Source organism: Nycticebus coucang, chromosome 2 (assembly GCF_027406575.1).
Source record: "Nycticebus coucang isolate mNycCou1 chromosome 2, mNycCou1.pri, whole genome shotgun sequence".
In the NCBI taxonomy this organism is placed as follows: Eukaryota; Metazoa; Chordata; class Mammalia; order Primates; family Lorisidae; genus Nycticebus; species Nycticebus coucang.
The window spans coordinates 43,910,589-43,934,657 of record NC_069781.1 but is presented as its reverse complement, the minus strand read 5'-3'; the positions used below and the strand labels follow the sequence as shown (position 1 = coordinate 43,934,657).

At 38.8% G+C, this 24,069-nt stretch overlaps 1 protein-coding gene across 10 annotated transcripts in view; it reads left to right on the top strand.

Moving 5' to 3' along the window:
- UNC13B (unc-13 homolog B) overlaps positions 1-24,069 on the top strand; it is a 267,137-nt gene that overhangs the window by 85,470 nt on the left and 157,598 nt on the right. For all 10 annotated transcript variants that reach the window (XM_053569596.1, XM_053569590.1, XM_053569542.1 and 7 more), the window contains exons 4-6: positions 4,229-4,346; positions 5,493-5,616; positions 10,369-10,442. In XM_053569596.1, the coding sequence (XP_053425571.1) occupies positions 4,229-4,346; positions 5,493-5,616; positions 10,369-10,442 (316 nt within the window). The remainder of the gene's footprint in view (positions 1-4,228; positions 4,347-5,492; positions 5,617-10,368; positions 10,443-24,069) is intronic.

Sequence of the window (24,069 nt, the reverse complement as noted above, 5' to 3'; positions counted from 1 at the left end):
TAAAACAATTAGAAGATGTTATTTCTAAGATTTATAAAATGTGTTAGCACTGTTAAAAATTCTTTTTGAAAACTGCAGAATTGTAGGAACAAGTGAGGTGTGTAGTACGTGAAATATATCTGCAGTTTTAGCTCATGAATTCATATTGTGTTGTTAGAGATGAATGATGAATGCAAGTAAACTCAATTAATTTGGGTGGGTGAAAATACTACATAGTCAGAGAATTAGGATATAGTATAACATACTTAGCATGATATTAAACATAACTTCATTTGTCTTTGATTCTTAGAAAGTACCTTAAAGCAATGTGGCTATACAAGTGAGACTGCATGTTCACATATCTTCATCTGCTTTAAAAGATGAAGATTTTTTTTTTTGGTTTTTGGCCGGGGCTGGGTATGAACCCGCCACCTCCAGCATATGGGACCGGCACCCTACTCCTTGAGCCACAGGCGCCACCCCAAAGATGAAGATTTTTGTACTTATAATCCTTTTGCTTTATGGGGGTAAAATGTGAATTTTTTTTGCAGTTTTTGGCCGGGGCTGGGTTTGAACCTACCACCTCTGGTATATGGGGCTGGCGTCCTACTCCTTTGAGCCACAGGTGCCACCCATAAAAATGTGAATATTAAATTAATTAAAATGAGTAGAATTAAGGCTAGGTGCCGTGGCTCACACCTGTAATCCTAGCACTCTGGGAGGCCGAGGTAGGTGGATTGCTTGAGCTCAAGAGTTTGAGAGCAGCCTGAGCAAGAAAGAGTGAGATCCTGTCTTTACTTTAAAAAAACAACAAAAAAAAGGAAAACTGAGGCAAGGGGATCACTTGAACCCAAGAGGTTGAGGTTGTTCTAAACTATTATGACACTATAGATAGCATATTACCTAGGGCAACAGAGTGAGACTCTGTCTCAAGAGTAAAATTAAAACACTGGTAGTGGCCGGGCGTGGTGGCTCACACCTGTAGTCCCAGTGCTGTGGGAGGCCGAGGCGGGTGGATTGTCTGAGCTCAGAGGTTCAAGACCCGTATGAGCAGCAGTGAGCCAGAGTAAGACTCCATCTCTACTAACCACATCACAAACAACCAGCACTGCCAGAGGAAGAAGAAAATCAACAAAAAAGGAGTACTTCAAATAAAGAAGAATGAACAAGCAAACTGAAATTAAAAAAAAAAAAAAACACTGGTAGAATTTTTTTTTTTTTTTTTTTTTCAGTTTTTGGCCAAGGCTGGGTTTGAACCCGCACCTCCGGCATATGGGGCTGGTGCCCTACTCCTTTGAGCCACAGGCGCCGCCCCAGAATTTTTTTTTTAAGACAGGGTCTTACTATATTATACAGGCTCATCTCCTGGGTTCAAGCAATTTTCTTCCCTCAGCCTCTCAAAGTGCTGGAATTATAGGATGTCTATCACTGACCACTGCACCTGGCCAGAATTTCTTACATATAACACAACATTTAGTATATTATGATTTTAAAATTGATATCCCCCCTTCCCCTCCAATTTTAGGAATTTTTTTGTTCCTGTTCTAGAAAAAGGGAGAAAAGTATAAAATATATTGAAGGACTTGGCAGATCAGTTAGCTTCTCTGAATGCTGACTTCTTTATTGGTAAAGATTTATCTTTCTTACAAGGTTATGCTTGTATTTTTGGAAGTAGGAGGTAGATGTGAAGGGCTCTGATGAGAAAATGTACTGAAATTGCTTTGAAATTTGAAACTGAACTGAAATTGCTTTGCAGGCTTGTAAAGGGGCTCATGGAGACAGGGATGATTATGTGTATTACTTTTATGGGGAAACTTTCCAATTATCTGGCCCTTTAATATATTTCTTCTTCTAGTACCATTTAGAAAGCCTTATAGTTACAGGTTAAGATTATGAAGGCTTGGGCTAAGACAATAACAGAAGAGAGAGATAGAAAAGGATAAATAGAAAATATTAAAGGAAGTAGAAGCAAAAGATCTGCATGAATGATTGAGTGGTATGGCACTCGTTAGGATAGGGGTTAATATAAGATCAGTTATGGACAAGCTTATATCTGAGATTCTTATAAGGGCAGTTAGGAAGAGAGGTATAGAAAGTCATTAGAAACCTGAACCTGGTACTCACTGAAGAATTCTGGGGCTGGGTGCAGTGGCTCATACCTGTAATCCTAGTACTCTGGGAGGCTGAAGTGGGTAGATTGCTTGAGCTCAGGAGTTCAAGACCAGCCTGAGCAACAACAAGACCCCATCTTTACTAAAAATAAAAAAAAAACCTAGATGGGTGTGGTGGCCCATGCTTGTAGTCCCAGCTACTTGGGAGGCTGAGGCAAGAAGATTGCTTGAGCCTAGGAGTTTGAGATTGCTGTGAGCTATGATTACACCCTGGCACTCTAACGAGGGGTGACAGAATGAGACCCTGTCTCAAAAAAAGAAAAAGGAATTCTGGTTTAGAGAAATATTTCTGTTAAAGTTATAGAAGTAGATGAGAAGGCTTAGAAGGCGAATGTACACGGTAATAAAAGGGAGAGGGTAGAACCTGGAGAACACCAGCGTTTAATGAAGGGAATAGTTATGACTGGGAGTGCACATAGACATGGAAGAGTCAGGAGATAATGGTATCATGGAAGCCAAGGGAGAGCTGGGGTTTCAAAAAAAAGAGGCCAACGGTGCCACGTTTCTTACGCATCGCCTCTCACAATTTTATATAGGCCTCATTTATTCCCTCTCTCAGTTACAGAGACATGACAGTGACACCACCTGTTCTCTTCTTTATCTATTAGTGTTCAGTGTCAACTATGAATAGTTTATACAAGTCTCTTCCCATACCACTATGTTATTCTATAACATAGCTATCGTCCGGCTATGGTATACAAACCTAGCAATCCTCTCTTCTGACTTCTAGTTATAACTGTTCCCAGAATGTGAAGCACATGGTTGTCTGCAGTCTCTCATCAACATAGTTAACATTATTCTTGTGTGTTTATTTTCCTGTTTCACACAGCACTTCCCCTTTCAACCCTGTGATATGTGTCCCTGTCTCTCCCATTGAGATGCTGTATAGTTTTGCTCACTCTTCTTTTTTTTTTGTAGAGACAGAGTCTCACTGTACCGCCCTTGGGTAGAGTGCCGTGGTGTCACACGGCTCACAGCAACCTCTAACTCTTGGGCTTACGCGATTCTCTTGCCTCAGCCTCCCGAGTAGCTGGGACTACAGGCGCCCGCCACAACGCCCGGCTATTTTTTCTTTTTGTTGCAGTTTTTGGTCGGGGCCGGGTTTGAACCCGCCACCCTCGGCATATGGGGCAGGCGCCCTACTCACTGAGCCACAGGCGCCACCCTGCTCCCTCTTCTTTTAGACAGAGGTTTTGTTACTTTTCTCTACCTTTCTGCTCTTCTGCTCCTCTGTTCCTTATTTCTCCTGCCCTGTTCCTTTTCACTGGTAACTCTGTGGTTGGTCTTCTATCTCCCTTTCTCCTTTTCCCTTCCCCCTGATATATTATGTGACTAATATTATGTGACTATGTATCTAATATCCATTTTTGTATTTCTTATATTATTTGTCTTTAATATTTTTGTATCTTATTTCCAGGACTAGATTGTTCATTTCTTAAGGGCAAAATAGGCATCTTATTGGTGTGAATTTGCTTAGCTTAAAATTTTATACATACGTCTGTTTGTAAAATTTTATACATACGTGTGTTTGTATACTCTTGATTGAATTAATTAATAGAGAAAAGAAGCCTCTCCAGGGCTCTGGCCATGAAGCATAAATAACACCAAACCTCTCAGACTTCCCTCATTTGGGCCTGCTGAGCAAATGTAGGTGTATAAGGTATACAAAAACCTGCACATAATAATGTACCCAATTTACATATATGTATACACTTGTATTAAACTAACCATAGTCAATCACCTCCAAATTTTCCTGGATCTTGTTTTTGTGTGTGCACCATAAGAACACTTAACATAAAATCTACCCTCTTAGCAAATTTGTAAGTATACAAAACATATTTAACTATAGGTACTATGTGGAACACCATGTCTCTAGAACGTATGTTGTATAACTATAGCAAAGGCATTTTTCTATGGTTTCTAAGAACATAAAGAATGGTTACAGTATTCTGGGATGTTTTGATTTTCCTTGAATGATCCTGGTGAGAAAGTATTTAAAAGGTTTAACAAAACAGAAGATGTAGCTGTTTCTTTCATATTATCTAACTTTCCTCACAGGGCTTTCTTCTTTCTTTTAGTGAGATTAGTCGCCTGGACCTGGGTCTGAGTGTGGAGGTATGGAACAAAGGACTGATCTGGGACACCATGGTGGGGACTGTGTGGATTGCACTGAAGGCTATTCGTCAGTCGGATGAGGTCAGTCAATGTGTTGCCTGTTTGGAGGTGTGGTTCTTTGCCCTTGTTTCTCTCTGTGCTAGCTCCACTTTAGCTAATATTCATCCAGGCAGCTAAAGTTATTCTACCCCTTTTCTAATCAGAGGGCATGCCCCCTGCCTATTCCTAACTTGACCCAGAGGTTCCTGGGTTTTTAAAGTCTGCTGGTCTTCTCTGTGTTCCATGACTGAACTCAGGGGTGCCAGAGCACCTATTCAGTCTTATCAGGTAGATAGCCTCTTTGAGTAGAATGTATGTGTGTGCTTACCTAGGGTACCTATGGTTTCTGCATTTTCCTCTAAAATACTGCCTTAGGAAGAGTTCCATTAAACTTACTTGGCCAACTGGCTGGATTCTGTTCTCTGCTTTGTTTCTTTGAGTCACCAATCTCCAGGAAACTTGTTTCAGTCCTCTTATTCCACATGTAACCCGAACAGAGTTTAAGGACCTACTAGCCTTAGCAGTTGGTATTCAGAATGTCTCTATATGTTATTTTCAGGATTCAACTACCACCCCATTTTATCAGGCTAGATCATAACTCAGCATCATTTCCCCATAGATACTCCCTTTGGGCCTGGACAAAATCTATTATTAATATATTACTATTTGGCTTTAACATGGACCATGAATTTTCTCTGGGAGTGGGGAAGATGAAGATTGTGCTTCTATTTTCTATATTTCTTTTAGTTCTGGCTAAGTCTCTATTCCATTGGGCAGCTCATTTTCATTGTATCCCAGTTCAGTTCTGTTTAATCAGCAATGTTTAGTGGTTCTTTACTAATTAGAAACAGTACCATATATCATTAAGTGACAAAGTCATTAAGAATTGTGTAGATTAAATATTGATCTACAGAGGTGCTTGGTTGTAGAGTTTGGTACTCCCGAAATTCTGTCCTCATTGAACATGAGGAGAGCTGAACCCAGTGAAAGCTGTTCTCCTCACTGAAGATGGAGAACATAAGCTTCATGTAACAGAGGCATGTGGTGACAGTGGTACGTTTGACTTGTCAGCATGTGTGTAGCCCTCAGAAGTGCTCAGATAAGAACTTCTGAGAAAAACACTTGGCTCTTCAACTAAAAGGGGAGCCAAGAAAGATAAAAGTTTAATTTTAGATCTTTGTTTCCTAGGAGGGGCCTGGGGAGTGGTCCACATTGGAGTCAGAGACATTAATGAAAGATGATGAGATCTGTGGAACTAAAAACCCAACTCCTCATAAAATTTTGCTTGATACAAGATTTGAGTTGCCTTTTGGTGAGTTTGTTTGATTAGACTTTAAAAGCCATCTAATATTTTTTTACCATATTGTTGCTAGTTGTCTCAGTAGTGTGTACTTTTTCTCTTTAGCCATCTCCTCTGAGGACATTCTGTCTTCATGCATTCTCTTCCCTATTACATCTCGCCCAGGGCATGTACAAAGTAGAATAAGTAGACTAGAAATGATGGTCATTAAAGAATTCACACTAAAAACCATTTTCTTCAAATCCATTTTCTGTGACTATTTATTCTGATGACTTATGAAATAACTGCTAGATTTATTCTTTTGAAAATATTTAAACATTTATTGTCTTGAAGTGAATATATCTTATGATAGTTAATTTATTTTTTGAACTGATTTATTTTTTCAGAACATAATTTAATGTAAATAATAATATTAAGTAACACTGATAAATGGAATAGTAGTTTAAAAAGTAAATTTAGGAAATCAACAAGAACAAAGAACCCAGTTAATCACTGAGCAAGAGACATGACTAGAACATTCTCCCAAGAAGACATTCAAATAACTTTGACATTCAAATGGCCAACAAATACACGAAAAAATCCTCATCATCCCTACTCATCAGAGAAATGCAAATCTAAACAACCTTGAGATATAACCTAACCCTAGTGAGAATAGCGCACATCACAAAGTCCCAAACCTGCGGTTGCTGGGGTGGGTGTGGAGAAAAGGGAATACTTTTACACTGTTGGTGAGACTGCAAACTACTATAGCCTCTTTGGAAAGAAGTATGGAGAATCCTTAAAGAGCTAAAAGTAGACCTTCCATTTGATCCCACAATCCCATTACTAGGTATCTACCCATAAGAAAAAAAGTCATTTTATCACAAGGACATTTGCGCTCGAATGTTTATAGCAGCTCAATTCACAGTTACAAAGATGTAGAAACAACCCAAGTATCCATCAACCCATAGATGAATTAATAAAACATGGTATATATATATGTGCCATGGAATACTATTCATCGTTAAAAAAGATGGAGACTTTATATTTTTTGTATTTACCTGAATGGAGTTAATGAACATTCTCCTTCGTAAAGTATCTCAAGAATGGGAAACCAAATACTCTATGTACTCAATACTAGTCTGAAACCAGTAGATGAATAACTACTAGGTCCACACAAGAGAAAAAGACAATTAAATTCAATTAGAGGAGAGGGAGGAAGGAAGGGAGGGGGCTCGGTAAGCTGTCACCTAATGGGTAACAGCTTCCCTTTCCTTCTCCCTTCCTTCTTCTTTTCCTCCCTCCCTCCCTTCCTTCTTTCCTTCTTTCTTTCTTTCAAGACAGAGTCCCACCCTACAGGGCATAGTGCAATGGTGTCATAGCTCACTGCAACCTTAGACTCAGGCTGTGGGCATCCCGCTGCCTCAGCCTCTGGAAGCTGCTGGGTTACAGGCACTTGCCAAGGTGCCCAGCTGGGTTTTTCATTTTTTTAGGAGCGGGGTCTTACCCTTGCTCAGGCAAGTCTTGGACTCCTGAGCTCAAGCAATTCTCCCTCCTCAGCCTCCCACAGTGCTGGGACTACAGGCGTGAGCCACTGCACCTGCCTTTTTTTTTTTTTTTTTGAGACAGAGTTTCACTTGGTTGCCCAGGTAGAGTGCTGTGGCGTTAGCCTACCTCATAGCAACCTCAGACTCCTGGGTTCAAGCTTAGCTCATAGCAACCTCAGACTCCTGCCTCATCATCTCAAATAGTTAGGACTACAGGTACCCACCACAGTGCCATGCTGATATTTCTATTTTTAGTAGAGATAGGGTCTTGATCTAGCTCAGGCTGGTCTCAAATTCCTGAACTCAAGCAATCCTCCTACCTTGGCTTCCTTGAGTGTTAGGATTACAGGTGTGAGCCACCATGCACAGCCTGATTTTCTTTTTTTTTTTTTTTCCTAGCCTGATTTTCTTAAATAAATGTTTATTCATTTGCTTTATGTCTTCAGGACCATTTCCAGAGACTTTAAATGGTAGGTTTTGGGGGGCTTTTTTATAGTATTACTTTTTAATCAATTTTATTCTCTAATTACATGGCTATAATGTAAATGTTATATAAAATAAATATTCTATAATATTTTCAGTGGTTGATTTTATTTATTATATGACTGCACAATGGCAATAAAAATAACATTTTTGGTGAATTACTATGTGCCCGTGGGCATGTCACTAAGTATCTCATGAGTACATGTTATCATTTAATCCTCATTTTAGATTTAGACCGTTGAAGTAGAGCCAGCAACTTTTATTTCCGCTTTAGAGATAAGGAAATTTAGGCATGGAATATTGAAGTATTTTGTTCAAGGTCACATATGTAGTAAATGACAAAGCCAGGATTTAAACTTGGATGATCTGGCTCTAAAGCCTGGGCTTTTAATTTTAGCCATAATACATTGGTTGTATTGTGGTTCAAACTTTGTACTGTTATAAATAGCACTTCATTGTTGCTCTTTATTATTTTTTTCTTAACTATTTTTGTGGGGTAAGGCAGTTAGTAAATTTACAATGGTTAATAAGTTACTAGTGAAAATTAGGTCTCCCTCACAAACCAGTTCCCTTCCATAAGGCTACCACTGTTAATTCTGTCTTGTGTATCTTTCCAAAGTCAGCCTGAATATAAGCATATATACACACTGCCATCCTCTTGAAAACACACATAGTAGTATATTCTAAACACATTCTGTGCCTCTTGTTATCCACTTAATGTATTTTGATGAAATCATCTCCCATCAGAGCTTGTAGACCTATTGTAGTAACTCTTCTTCTTCCTCCCACCTCCCCCACCCCTTCTTTGAAATAGGTGCATAGTACACCATTTTATGGATGAGGAAGTGCTATACAAATTAGGTTATAGATTATTCGAAGCTTTTTTTTTTTTTTGTAGAGACAGAGTCTCACTTTATGGCCCTCGGTAGAGTGCCGTGGCCTCACACAGCTCACAGCAACCTCCAACTCCTGGGCTTAAGCGATTCTCTTGCCTCAGCCTCCCGAGTAGCTGGGACTACAGGCGCCCGCCACAATGCCCGGCTATTTTTTGGTTGCAGTTTGGCCGGGGCTGGGTTTGAACCCGCCACCCTCAGTATATGGGGCCGGCGCCTTACCGACTGAGCCACAGGCGCCATCCCCTATTTGAAGCTTTTTTTTTTTTTTAATTTTTTTTTTTATTGTTGCAGTTTGGCCAGGGTTGGGTTTGAACTCACCACCCTCAGTATATGGGACCAGCACCCTACTCACTGAGCCACCGGCACTACCCTATTTGAAGCTTTTTAAAAAATATGTTTGAAGTATTATCACCAGTTGCTGAGGAGCTGTTTAAAGGGAAGGAGTTGAGAGTTTTAGACAGGAGGAACAAGGGAGAAAGGGTGATATTTGCTTCTTTTATGTGGACTACTACAAAGTGTATCTGTTTAAATGTCTCCAAAGTTGGTCTGGTTCATAGATTGCCTTAGTGTTTCTCTTTTGTGCTGGATATATTTGGTATAATTAATGTTTTAAAAGGTGAGTTTTGGAGGGGAAGTTATAGTCAATTTTAAATATTTGGAAATGAGGTTGTACTGTTATTTTTTAAAGTCTAATGTTTTCATTCATGGACTAACTGAATAAATATTTGAGTATCTAATATTTTTCCAGACATAAAATCTATGAGGTTTTTTTAGTTAAAAAATTTGTTTTTATGTACTATATTCATCTTAACTATTTTTAAACACATGTTACTTAACATAATGTTCGTGAAGTTCATTCACGTTGTAGCACATGACAGAATTTTCTTCCTTTTTAAGGCTGAATAATTTATCATTCTGTGTATATATCTCCTTTTGTTTATCCTTTTTTTATTATTAATTTTTTTATTGTTAAATCATAGCTGTGTACATTAGTGCAATCAAGGGGTACAATGTGCGGGTTTCATATACAATCTGAAATATTCTCATCAAACTTTTTTTTTTTTGAGACAGAGTCTCACTATGTCACTCTCAGTAGAGTTCTGTGGCATCACAGCTCACAGCAACCTCAAACTCTTAGGCTTAAGCGATTCTCTTGTCTCAGCCTTCCAAGTAGCTGGGACTATAATGCCTGGCTATTTTTCTGTTGTAGTGGTCATTGTTGCTTAACAGCACAGGTTCAAACCCGGCCAGCCTCGGTGTATGTGCTATTGTCGCCAGCCTTGTTTATCCTTTCATCTGTTGATGGATCCTTGGGTTTCTTCAGCTCTTAGCTATTGTGAATAATGCTGCTATGAACTTGGGTGTGCAAATATCTTTGAGATCCTGCTTTAATTCTTTTGTGAATTGAAAGTGGGATAGCTGAGTCACATGATAATTTATTTTTAATATGGAGGAAATTATGAACTTTGAGTATTTCAATGTCTCAGGTCTAACTTTTCTCTTAAACTAATTCTTTAGACTGTTTTGGTTTTGCTGAGAGGAAGGTAGTATATTTTTGGAATCATACCGACTGTGGTTTGAAATGGCTTATCTCTTTATGAACTGAATAACCTTGACCAGATTATTTAACCTCTCTGAACTTCAACTTCCTCATTTGCAAAATAGAACAATGGGAATAATAGTGCATTATATTTGTTTTTGTGATGATTTAAATAATATTCATGGCAAGAACCAAGCCACCAGTAAAAATTGTTTATTACCACCATCTTTCTGATTTAAGTCATTTGACTGAAAGAAATTTTATCTGCTGATGATTGAACATTACTTGTTGATGTTGTTTTTTTCTTTTTTTACGGTAGATATCCCAGAGGAGGAAGCCAGATATTGGACGTACAAATTAGAGCAAATCAATGCCTTGGGCTCTGACAATGAGGTAGGAACTTCCTTATTTGCAATATAGAGAGATGGGAACAACCTCTGATACTCTTTATAGGTTGTACAGGGAGGGGCCCTAGAACATGTTATTCTGAAGAAAGAAATAATTTAAATTGCATTAAAGAAAAGGGCAGCTAGAAGATTGCCTGAAATTTCGTTAGAAGACTCCATCTCTCACTTAGCCTTTTTTCCTACTGTCCCCCAGACTGTGGCACTAGTCTGGCTCTAGGCTATTGGCAAGGGAGTTTGTAGCAGGGAGTCTGTCCTCTTTTGTTACACACCACAGCAGAAGGCATTTCTTCTCTTCCCTCGAAGATTTTGGTTATTATCTTTATTTATGTGTTCTTTTTTATCTTGCTCCAAAGCTGGCGCATAGAAGAGAACACAATCAACTCAATCTGGAGTATCAGGAATGGGGAATATTTTTGTTACTGGTGGTGGAGAGAAAAGATAAGTTTACTTTTGGGCATGTTGGACTATTAAAAAATGGGTTTGATTATAAGGTAGAATTTGAGTGCTAGGAGATATTTCAATGGAAATGTTTGGTAAACAATTTCATGAAGCTGGTTGGATAGGGTGGGGAGCTGTAAGTGTAGAGTTTGGATTTATCAACATATTGGTAGCAATTGAAGTCATAGGAATAGAAAGCTTGCTCAGGTAGAGCATATGGAAAGTATTGAAGAACAAGGACAGAACATTGAGAAACATCACAGGTGGAATTCTGGGAAACAAAAGAGACTGAGAAAGAGCTACCTGAAAAGGGAGAGTAGGAGAACCAGGAAAGATTCATGGAATAAAGAAAAAAAAGGATTCAAGGCAGAAATTCTCGATAGTATCACATGTTCACACAAGATGAATTCTGAAATAGAGTCATTAGATTTGGCAATTAATGACCAGTGTCCATTCATAAACTAGTACAGAAAGCTCACATGTGGTAGTTTTATGAGTGTATTATTTCTAGGGCTGCCATAACACAATACCACAAACTAGGTGACTTACAACAACTGAAATTTATTTTCTTACAGTTTTGGAGACTAGAAGTCTGTAATCAAGCTCTCTTCAGAATCAGTTCAGTTTTGTCTAGAGGCTCTAAAGAAGAAACCATTCCATACCTTTCTCCTAGCTCTGATGGTTGCTGGTAGTCCTTGCTGTTTCTTGACTTGTAGATGGATCATTCTCATCTCTGCCTCTGCTGTCACATACTTCCCTATCAGTCTCTCTGTGTGTCTTCACAATGCATTCTTCTGTTTCTACATGTCTATGTCCAAGTTTCTATTTTTATTATAAAAACACTAGTCATTAGATTAATTTTATTATATATTTTATTATATCTTCACAGACCTTATTTCCAAAAGAAGGCCACATTCACATTCATATTTCCAAAATAAGGTCACATTCGCATTCACATTCCAAAATAAGGTAACATTCACATTCACATCCCAAAATAAGGTCACATTCAAAGTAAGGTCACAGGTACTTAGGATTAGAACTTCAACTTTATCTTTTTTGCAGTGGGACACCATTGAACTCATAGTGAGTTAAATGAAAGATAAAGAAATGGAATTTGGGACATGTTGACAACTACTATTTTCAGGAGAATAATGGTTCTTCTGTGGGTCTGAATTCCCTACTCTCTATGAGATTTTTGCTTTCTTTTTATATTCTAGGATATGGAAATCCCTATGTTTCCATCTTTCATCCCCTCTTTCACTACTTTGTTTTTCTTTTTAACAGCTTTATTGAAATAAAATTCATACATACTGTATGTTCATTCATTCAACATATATATGGCTTTTAGTATATTCTGAGTTGTTTATCTATCACCACAAATAACTTTTTAACATTTAATGTGGTTAACGTCACTTTCTAATCCCCCACCCCTCACATCTTCTTCAGCTCAGCCTAGGCAAGCCCTCATCAACCTTCTGTCTCTCTATATTGACCTATTCTAGACATTTCCTACAAACAGAATTATCTAATCCACATTCCTTGTAACTGTCTTCTTTCAAGTAGCATAATGTTTTCAAGGTTTCATCCACGTTGTGGTATGTACGAGTACTTCATTCCTTTTTATTGCTAGATAACATTCCATTGTATGGACATAATATATATTTTTTCTAATTCATCAGTTGATGGATAATTGGGCTGTTCATACTTTTTTGCTATTGTGAATAAAGCTGCTGTGAACATATATATACAAAATTTTGTGTGGACATATTTTCTATTCTCTTGAGTATGTATCTGGGAGTGGAATTGCTGGATCAGATGGTAACTCTATGTCTGTTTGAGAGATGGCCAGACTATTTTTCAAAGTGGCTGTGACATTTTATGTTTCCACCAGTGGCATATAAAGGTTCCAATCTCTTCACATCCTTATCAGCACCTGTTATTATCTTTTTGATTATATCCATTTTAGTAGGTGTGAAGTGGTATCTCATGTGGTTGCCATATCATTTGAAAACTTTTATTATAGAAATTTTCAAACATAAAAAAAGATTGTTCTTCCCTCTTTTTGCTGGAGTATTTTAAAACCAATCCCTTGTCTCACCCATAAATATGTCAGTATATATCTCTAATAGATAATGCCTTTAAAAACATAACCATAATGCCATTATCACATTGAATTTAACAATACTTTCTTAATGTCATCTAATACCTAATCTGAGTTCAAATTTATCATCTCAAAGATGTTTCTTTTCCACAGTTGATTTATTCGTTCATTTTCTTTCTCTTTTTTTTTTTTTCCATTTTATTTTGGGATAGGGATTCTGTCATTCTGTCAACCTAGCTAGAGTGTAGTGATGTCATCATAGCTAACTGCAAACTCAAACTCCTGGGTTCTAATGATCCTTTTGTGTCAGACTCCCAAGGCTGGAACTACCAGCATGCACCACCACACCTGGTTAATTTTTCTATTATTTTGTAGAGATGGTGCACCACGATACCTGGCTAATTTTTCTATTATTTTACTGATGTTCCCAGCTTTGTTTGTATTACTAAGAACCACCTTAGCTATACAGGGTGGAAGTTAATGTTTTATTCCACTTTTATTGATGTTAAAATTCAGCAGTGAAGTCAATTGTTCTTAGCCTATTTCATTCATTATGAAGTTTTCCCATCAGCCTTTCACCTAATGGCTTTAGCAACAAATAATGATTATTTTTATTGGGGTTTGTAAAATGATGGTGTTCTACTTATATTATCCTTTCAGCATTTATTAGCAATGATTTGTCTACAGAAATGAACTTTATGGGCTGGGCAGGTGGCTTACTCCTCTAATAAGGTTCTCCTGAGGTAGGAGAACCAGGAGTTTTCTTGAGGCCAGGAGTTCAAGACTACCTGAGCAGCATAGTTAGACCCCATCTAAACAAAAATGGAAAAATTAGCCAATGTAGTGGTGTACCCCTACTTTTTGTTAATAGGGAATAATTATGAATTTGTGAATTTTAATATATTTGATGTATGTATTTCAATCTGTTGCAGTCATTTTTTTTTTTGATACTAAATGATCTCATTTTTGATGAGTAGGTCCTTTTTCAAGTTGGCTTCTGTGACTTTTTTTTCTACTTATTTGTATTTTTTTTTTTTTTGTAGAGACAGAGTTTCACTTTATTGCCCTCGGTAGAGTGCCGTGGCATCACACAGCTCACGGCAACCTCCAACTCCTGGGCTTAGGCGATTCTCCTGCCTCAGCCTCCCGAGTAGCTGGGACTACAGGCGCCCGCCACAATGCCTGGCTATATTTGTATTTTTTTTTTTTTAAATTAAATCATAGCTGTGTACATTAATGCAATTATGGGGTACAATGTCCTGGTTTTATATATAATTTGAAATACTTCCATCAAACTGGTTAACAGCCTTCACCGCATTTTCTTAGTTATTGTGTTAAGATATTTATATTCTACCCTTAGTAGTTTTAACATGTACTCTTGTAAAATGCACTATAGGTGTGGTCCCACCAATTACCCTCCCTCCACCCATTCCCCCCTCATCCCCTCCCCTCCCTCTCCTCTTTCCCATCATCTTGGGCTATAGTTGAGTTATAGCTTTCATATGGAATTGTGGGTACTTATAAATTAGTTTCATAGTAGGGCTAAGTACATTGGATACTTTTTCTTCCTTTCTTGAGATACTTTGCCAAGAAGAATATGTTCTAGTTCCATCCATGTAAACATTTGAGAATATTGATAAGCCTGGTAGTATTTTGAGTATTCAGTTTTTTGAAAGTCCAGTGGACATTTTTAATCCTTTTGCCACTGTAGAAGTTGGAATTTGATCAAAAGTTTCTGAGTAAGTTTACTTTGGTGGTAGAGGATTATGCTGGTAATTATGGAAGATAGGTCTGAGAATATCGTGGAGAGCTGGTTTAGTTATGCCAAATTTCTTCACCATGCGAATGTCATTGAAGTATTTAATTTATCCATCATAAATGAAACTCAGTTTAGCTGGATACAGGATCCTGGGTTGAAAGTTATTTTGTTTTAGGAGGGTAAAGGTTGATGATCACCCTCTTCTAGCTTGAAAAGTTTCAGAGAAATCTATAGTCATTCTAATATTCTTCCCCTTGTGGGTTATTTTTTTTTTACGTCTGGTTGCTTGCAGAATTTTCTCCTTCATATTAACTTTGGCAAAGTTAATTATAATGTGTCTGGGAAATGCTTTATTTGGGTTGAGTTATGCTGGGGTTCTGAAACTGTCTGCTATCTGAATTTCAGAATCTCTTGCCAAGTTTGGGAAGTTCTCCACTATTATCTCTTGGAGTAGAGCATCTGGGCCTTCAAAGCAACCTCATTGCCTTCAGGAATTCCTATAAGGCGAATATTAGTTTTCTTCTAATTGTCCCAGAGCTCTCTGAGAGAATGATCCATTTTTGCTCTCCACTTCTTTTCCTCTTTGAGTGTTTGGGAGCATTCAAAAGCTTTGTCTTCAATGTCAGAAATCCTCTCTTCTGCCTGCTTCATTCTGTTACTGAGGGATTCTCCTGTATTTCTCAGATCTTTGAGGGCTGCAAGTTCTTGCCTCAATGTGTCAAAATCTTTGGTAATTTTGTCTTTGAATTCGTTGAATTCTTGAGACAACTTTTGAAATGCTCCTTGAATTTCTAATTCCAACTTTACCTCCATTCTGTTGATCTTATTTACAATCCAAATTCTGAATTCAATTTCTGACATGTCAGCCATTTGTTTATGAATGGGATCTTTTGGTGTGTCCGCCTTATCGTTCCTTGGGGGAGTTGATCTACTCTGATTACTCATGTTGCCAGAGTTTTTCCACTGATTCCACCCCATGATTATTTTTCACCGTTTAGCTAGATGAGCAGATACGGTGAAATTGGATTGGGGGCTCCTGGAGTAGTGATTAACCAGCCCTTTGCCCAAGAGCTGGGACTGGTGACTGCAGGTTTTCCCCTACAGCTTTGCAAAGGACCCATATAGTATTATGGCCTGAGACAATGGGGACTTGCTTGGTGTGGTGGGGCTAAGTGGCTCTGTCTTGTTTTTGGCTGGTCTCTGTTCAATCCTAGTGAATCAGTAACTCTGGGTTGAAGTCTCAGCTGTGGAGAAATACAAGCCACTAAGACACCCTGCCCTGCTCCCCCCCACCCCTCCGTCCCTAGGCAACAACTGGAAAAGGAAAATCAAACCTTCCCACAACAACACAACCAGGGTATCACCTTGGTTGGTATTGGCCTTAGGTGATTAGCCCAGGTCAGGAGTTCCAAATCAATTGTCCCAGTCAGCACCCAGTCTCAAGTGGGAGAGTTCAAAAGGTCTTCAGCAACTAGATAGCAGGCAGCTCAAGTATGACTCACTCTGGTGCTCGGTGGAGTCAGAAGGGCCCACCCAGCAAGTGAATTCATCTGGGAAGGTTGATGTATCCTTCCCCACCTTGCACCTCAGTCATGCCCAGTCACTGGTAACCCTGCACGGCTGTGACCCAGTTCCCCACAATGGGCAGATGCACTAGGGGTTTGTGTCTGCCTGAGTCACTGGGAGATCTATGACTCCTTGGCCAGGCTGCCGCACTCTGCCACCAGCTGGCAGGGGGAGCTGAAGCCTGACTACTTTGGGTGCTTAATGGAGGCTGGGGAGTTTCACTCAGTTCCAGCCCTGCTCCTTATTGATGTTGCTGCCACTTATGTTTTTGTAGAATTTGTTTCTGTCCCTGCTATATTCCCCTGTGGGCCAGGCACTGTTTGAGTTCATAGAAACTGCGACTTAGCACTGCCCTGTGCCCCTGCCACTGCACCAGTTCTCACGGAGCTGGCGTCTCTGTCTCTGTTGCACTCTGTGTTAGGGCAGGCAGGGTTAGAGCTCACAAATGGCTCTCAGTTCCTGCCCTTTCCTGGGCTGATGCTGCTGCCATGCCTGCTTGGGTTGTCCCAGCTATGCTCCCCTGGGGGCTGGTTGCATTTTGGGCTCATAAAAGCAGCAATTCTGACTCAGCCCTGCCCTGGGAGTATGCCATCTCTGCATATGCCCAGATTCTGTTCTCTGTCCCCGTTACCCCCCACCTGGGCAGGTACCGTCTCAGGCATACCCTTTTCTCACAGGGCTTGTGTTTCCGTCCCAGATCTGTTCCACCCTTGGCTACCACCGGAGCAGAGGCCCGGCTCCCTCTGCTTGCTATGTGAGGCAGCAAGTGTTTCTCCAAAACATCACCAGGGGTGTGAGCCCTATTGTTCCCGCCATTGTTGCTGATGTGCTGCCCACGGGCACCATCTCTCCCTCTTCCATATGGCTCCCTAACTCCACAGTTCCTGCTTTACCACCGTGCCACCGATTCAGCACAGGTGTGTAACAGTCTATGCCCTGTCCATACCACTCGAGAAAATGCCCAAGAATCTGGACTCCATGGGGCACAGGCTTCCAGGCCATGGGGTAAGAGTGGAAGGGGGTTCTAGGAGTTCAGAATTGTGGGTAGAGTATATGTTCAGTTTTATGCCTGGCAGGAGAGTGCCAAGGCACACTAGTGGGTCCTCTCTGGGGAAGGAGTTCCAGTTTTTAGAGGGTCTCTCCCATGGAATAAAATATGAGGAGATCTGAACTCTGTTTGCTTGTTTGTAGAAAGTATTCTGTGAGCTGTTTTCATGGGGGAGGGGACTCCAGTCTGCTTGGTGATGGGTTTTGTACCTATTGTTTGTTTCCTTGGGGTCGCAGCTCACCCCAGCAGGGGTGATGTGCGCTCTTCAGTCTTCTCTCCTGGCTCAACTCCAAACCATCAGCTTACTTGCTAAACTTCGGTCCTTTAACTCTCCTTCTGGACAGGACCCTCTGTGTAAAGCTGGCCCCAGTTGGCCATCTTGCCTCCTCCCCTTCTATTTATGTCATGAAAAAATTTTATCACATGTAAAAATAGAAGGGAATAATAAAATGAAACTATATATATGCCCATTTCTAAGATTCAGTAATTATCAAGATTTTGTCACACTTGCTTCAAAATCATTTTAAAAACACAATGTAGATTCACATAGATATGTGTAACATTTCCCATGTGTAGCAACTTCTTGGATACAGGAGCCCTAAGTCAAGACAGACTTGGGCATCTGCCACCCTATAGAGTTAGATTGTACCACACTTTATTATACTTTTTCTACTCATGGACAATTAGTCTTTCACTATTATAAATGCATGTTGCAGTTAACATCTGAACCTATTTCTCTATGGTTATGTCTGAGGGATTCTCTGGGTATATACCTGGAAGTAGAATTGCTTGGTTATAGAATATTCTCTCATCAGCCTTATGGATATTTCTAAATTGTTCTCCAGAGTAATTGTACCAATACTCCTTTTTCCTTTTTCTGTTTCTCTACTTGGGTATATCCTTATTGATACTTGATATTATCAGATTTAAAATTTTGGCTAATTTTAGCGAGTGTAGAAAGTGTTTAATTTGTATTTCCCTGGTTATTGGTAAGATTAATTCATCAGTCATTTATTCACCAAAAATTATTGAGTACCATGTACCAGGCACTGTTGTGTGTTTGGTATACATAAGCGGTTAAAACAAAGATCCCTGCCCTTATTGATCATATAGGAGGATATAGACCAATATTATATTACCAATATAATAAATATTGGTAAGTATTAGAGGATGAGAAGTGCTATAGGGTGTGTTTTAGTTTATTCAGGTTGCTATGACAAAATACCATAAACTGGGTAGCTTATAAACCAGCAGTTCTCAACCTGTGGGTCACAACCCACAGGAACTGTATTAAAGGGCCATGACATTAGGAAGGTTGAGAACCACCGTTTTTTTCTTTGTTTGTTTGTTTTTGTTTTTTTTTTTGAGACAGAGTCTCACTATATCACCCTTGGTAGAGTACTGTGACATCATAGCTCACAGTAACCTTAAACTCCAGGACTTTAGCTTTTCTCTTGCCTCAGCCTCCCGAGTAGCTGGGACTACAGGCACCTGCCACAATACCTGGCTATTTTTTGGTTGCCATTGTCAACCAAAATGCCATTTTATTATCATTGTTGTTTAGCAGGCCCGGGCAGGGCTCGAACCTGCCAGCTTCGATGTATGTGGCTGGCTCACTACTCATTGAGCTATGGGCGCTGAGCTGAGAACCACTGTTATAAATAATAGAAACTTATTTCTCATGGTTTTAGAAGCTAGGAAGTCCAAGATCAAGGTACCAGGAGGTTTGCTGTCTAGTGAGGACCCATTTCCTAGTTTATAGATGGCACATTCTTGCTGTGTCCTTACATGGTGGAAGCGTGCTTTCTGGTGTCTCTTGTATAACAGTATTAGTGCCATTTATGAAGACCCACCCTCATGACCTAATCACCTCCCAAAGACCTCACCTCCTAAATACCATCTCATTGGTGATAAGGTTTCAACTTTCAACATAGAAGTTTTGGGAGTATGTAAGCATTCAGACCATAGCAGGGAGGAAACCTATTTCCTCCATGCAGGCTTTATACTTCTTTTGTTATTTTTTTCCTAATTATTATAAATGGTATTTAAAAAAATTACATTTTCTAACAGGTTATTATATTTTTATAATAGGTTATTATATATTCAGTTATGTTATTATAATCAAATGCTTTGCTGCTCATTTTTTAAAGTATTGATTTTATTCATCAACTCTTGTTAGTTCTAACAGTTTAGAGATTCCCCTAGATTTTCTATGCGCCTAGTCTTTGTACCTTTAAGTGACAATTTTTATTTATCTCCTTCTAGTCCTTATGCTTTCTGTTTGAACTTCTATGCATATGTTTTATTAACAGACTTTATGTTTTAGGACAGTTAGGACAGTTGTAGATTTACAGAAATACAGAGTTTATCCCCTGCCCCCATCCAACCCTTATTAACATCTTACATTAGTATGGTATATTTGTTATAATTAATTAATTAATATTGACATATTAACTTCAAAAGTTAACATTTTTATTTATTTTATTATTAAACTGAAAAAAAGGGCCAAAAGTCCATATTTTATTTAATTTTTCTTAGGTTTTACTTCATATCTTTTTTTGGTTCCAGGATCCCATGTAGGATTTTGCATTACATTTGGTGTCATATCTTCTTAAGTTCCTCTTGGCTCTGACCTTATTTTGGATAACCTCTTATTTAAAAAAAAATTCAATGCCTAAGACATTCATTATAATTAAATGAGAGTAGAGAGCCTTGTCTTTTTTTTTTTTTGTTTTGTTTAGTTTTTTGTAGAGACAGAATCTCACTTTATGGCCTTTGGTAGAGTGCTGTGGCGTCACACAGCTCACAGCAACCTCCAACTCCTGGGCTTAAGCGATTCTCTTGCCTCAGCCTCCCGAGTAGCTGGGACTACAGGCGCCCGCCACAACGCCCAGCTATTTTTTAGTTGCAGTTCAGCCGGGGCCAGTTTGAACCCGCCACCCTCCGTATATGGGGCTGGCGCCTTACCGATTGAGCCACAGGCGCCGCCTGAGCCTTGTCTTATTTATAAGTGTAAGGGGAATGCTTCATAAGTTTTATATTTTTATTTATTTTTTGTTGTTGCAGTTTTTGGCTGGGGTCAGGTTTGAACCCGCCACCTCTGGTGTATGGGGCTGGTGCCCTACTCCTTGAGCCACAGGCACCGCCCCTCATAAGTTTCAAAGTACAATGTTTGCTATGGATTTTGGTATGTATGCTTTATCAGATTAAGGAAATTTTATTTTCTTTCTGATTTTTCTAAGCATTTTTGTTAAGAAAAAGTATGGAATTTTATCAGATTCTCTTCTGTATCTATCACATAGTTTTTCTCCTTTAATTTGTTTATTGTGGTAAATTACGTGAGTACATTTTCCTTGTGTTTAAAGCTTACCTGGTTAGGATATACGTACATAGATATGCTAACATGCATACATATGTACACATACATGTAAATATTCACACATATTTACATGGATTTGGCTTGGTAATCTATTAGGATTTTTGCATTTATATTCATAGTGAGCTTGGCCTGTAAAATTCCTTTCTTGTGCTATCCTTGTCTGTTTTTTGTAGATAGATTTTTTTTCTTAGCTATCTTAGTGTTAGCTATGCTCTGTTGAACTTTCTTTTGTTTTGTGCCTGGATCAGAGTCATTAAATATGGCTGCTGAAAATATCTACTCTGCTCTCTTAAGTCTGAATTCTTGTACTTTAATAATTAAAGTTATAGATTTTCCTCACTGTTATGCCTTTGTACTAACTACAAAAATCATCATTATTTATAATTGTTATTATTTCTAACCTAATCCATTTGTTACTTTGGAGTAGATATTTGATCTTCCAGAAGTTTTTTTTTTTTGGCCGGGGCTGGATATGAACCCACCACCTGTGGCATATGGGGCCGGCGCCCTACTCACTGAGCCACAGGTGCTGCCCTGATCTTTCAAAAGTTTTGAACATTTTTGTCATCAATAGCTTTGCTAATACTATCTTATTATTTAAATTGTGTTTAGCTTCTAATCATTTCAGTTGGAGTTGTAATAGCAGTATCTATCTCTGAAATTTGTGCCACAATTTATTGTTTGTAAAGTATGTTATATGTGAAAGTGTATTTTATACACAAAGTGTTTTATATTTGGATCCAGCCATTTGAAATGCCCTAACACTAATGAGTGTTATAATATGTATATATCACCACCAATCTTCATCTGAATTATCATAATTATTAGTGTTTCCCCTCCTGTTCCTTACAGGTCATCTCTTAGCAGCCAGAGTGATCTTTTTTTTTTTTTTAATTAAATCATAGCTGTGTACATTAATGCGATCATGGGGCACCATACACTGGTTTTATAGACCGTTTGACACATTTTCATCACACTGGTTAACGTAGCCTTCCTGGCATTTTCTTAGTTATTGTATTAAGACATTTACATTCTACATTTACTAAGTTTCACATACACCGCAGTAAGATGCACGGCAGGTGTAATCCCACCAATCACTCTCCCTCTGCCCACCTCCCATCTCCCTCCCCTCTCGTTCCCCCTTCCCCCTATTCTTAGGTTATAACTGGGTTATAGCTTTCATGTGGAAGCCATAAATTAGTTTCATAGTAGGGCTGAGTACATGAGATACTTTTTCTTCCATTCTTGAGATACTTTACTAAGAAGAATATGTTCTAGCTCCATCCATGTAAACATGAAAGAGGTAAAGTCTCCATCTTTCTTTAAGGTTGCATAATATTCCATGGTGTACATATACCACAATTTATTAATCGATTCGTGGATTGATGGGCACTTGGGCTTTTTCCATGACTTGGCAATTATGAATTGGACTGCAATAAACATTCTGGTACAAATATCTTTGTTATGATGTGATTTTTGGTCTTCTGGGTATATGCCTAGTAGAGGAATTATAGGATTGAATGGCAGGTCTATTGTTAGATCTCTAAGTGTTCTCCAAACATCTTTCCAAAAGGAATGTATTAATTTGCATTCCCACCAGCAGTGTCGAAGTGTTGCCTTTTCTGCACATCCACACCAACATCTCTGGTCTTGGGATTTTGTGATATGGGCTAATCTTACTGGAATTAGATGATATCTCAAAGTAGTTTTGATTTGCATTTCTCTGATGATTAAAGATGATGAGCATTTTTTCATATGTCTGTAGGCCGTGCGCCTGTCTTCTTCAGAGAAGTTTCTCTTCAAGTCCCTTGCCCAGCCTGCGATGGGATCACTTGTTCTTTTCTTGCTTATACGTTTGAGTTCTCTGTGGATTCTGGTTATTAACCCTTTGTCGGAGACATAACCTGCAAATATCTTCTCCCATTCTGATGGCTGTTTGCTTGCTTTACTTACTGTGTTCTTGGCTGTACAGAAGCTTTTTAGTTTGATCAGGTCCTAATAGTATATTTTTGAAGCTGCTTCAATTGCCCCGGGGGGTCCTCCTCGTAAAATACTCACCCAGACCGATTTCTTCGAGGTTTTCCCTGCACTCTCTTCTAGTATTTTTATAGTTTCATGTCTTAAGTTTAAATCTTTAATCCAGTGAGAGTCTATCTTAGTTAATGGTGAAAGGTGTGGGTCCAGTTTCAGTCTTCTACAGGTCGCCAGCCAGTTCACCCAGCACCATTTGTTAAATAGGGAATCTTTTCCCCACTGAATGTTTTTAATTGGCTTGTCAAAGATCAAATAACGGTAAGTAGCTGGATTTATCTCTTGGTTCTCTATTCTGTTCCAGACATCTACTTCTCTGTTTTTGTGCCAGTACCATGCTGTTTTGATCACTACTGATTTATAGTATAGTCTGAGGTCTGGTAGCATGATTCCACCTGCTTTGTTTTTTTCTGAGTAATGTCTTGGCTATTCGAGGTTTTTTCTGATTCCATATAAAACAAAGTATTATTTTTTCAAGATCTTTAATGTGTGACAGTGGAGCTTTAATAGGGATTGCATTAAAATTGTATATTGCTTTGGGTAGTGTGGACATTTTAACAATGTTGATTCTTCCCAGCCATGAGCATGGTATGTTTTTCCATTTGTTAATGTTTTCAGCTATTTCTTTTCTTAGAATTTCATAGTTCTCTTTATAGAGATCTTTCACGTCCTTTGTTAGATAAACTCCCAAATATTTCATCTTCTTTGGCACTACTGTGAATAGAATAGAGTCCTTAACTGTTTTTTCAGCTTGACTATTGTTGGTATATATAAATGCTACAGATTTATGAATGTTGATTTTGTAACCCGAGACACTGCTGTATTCCTTGATCACTTCTAAGAGTTTTGTAGTAGAATCCCTGGTGTTTTCCAGATATACAATTGTATCATCTGCGAAGAGCGAAAGTCTGATCTCTTCTGACCCTATATGGATACCCTTGATCGCCTTTTCTTCCCTAATTGCAGGGGCTAAAACTTCCATTACAATGTTAAAGAGCAGGGGAGACAATGGGCAGCCTTGTCTGGTTCCTGATCTGAGTGGAAATGATTTCAATTTAACTCCATTCAGTACAATATTGGCTGTGGGTTTGCTGTAGATGGCCTCTTATCAGTTTAAGAAATGTCCCTTCTATACCAATTTTCTTAAGTGTTCTGAACATGAAGGGATGCTGTATATTATCAAAAGCTTTTTCTGCATCAATTGAGCGAATCATATGGTCTTTGCTTTTTAATTTGTTTCAGAGTGATCTTTTAAAAGTGTAATCAAATCATATTCCTTTCATGTTTAAAA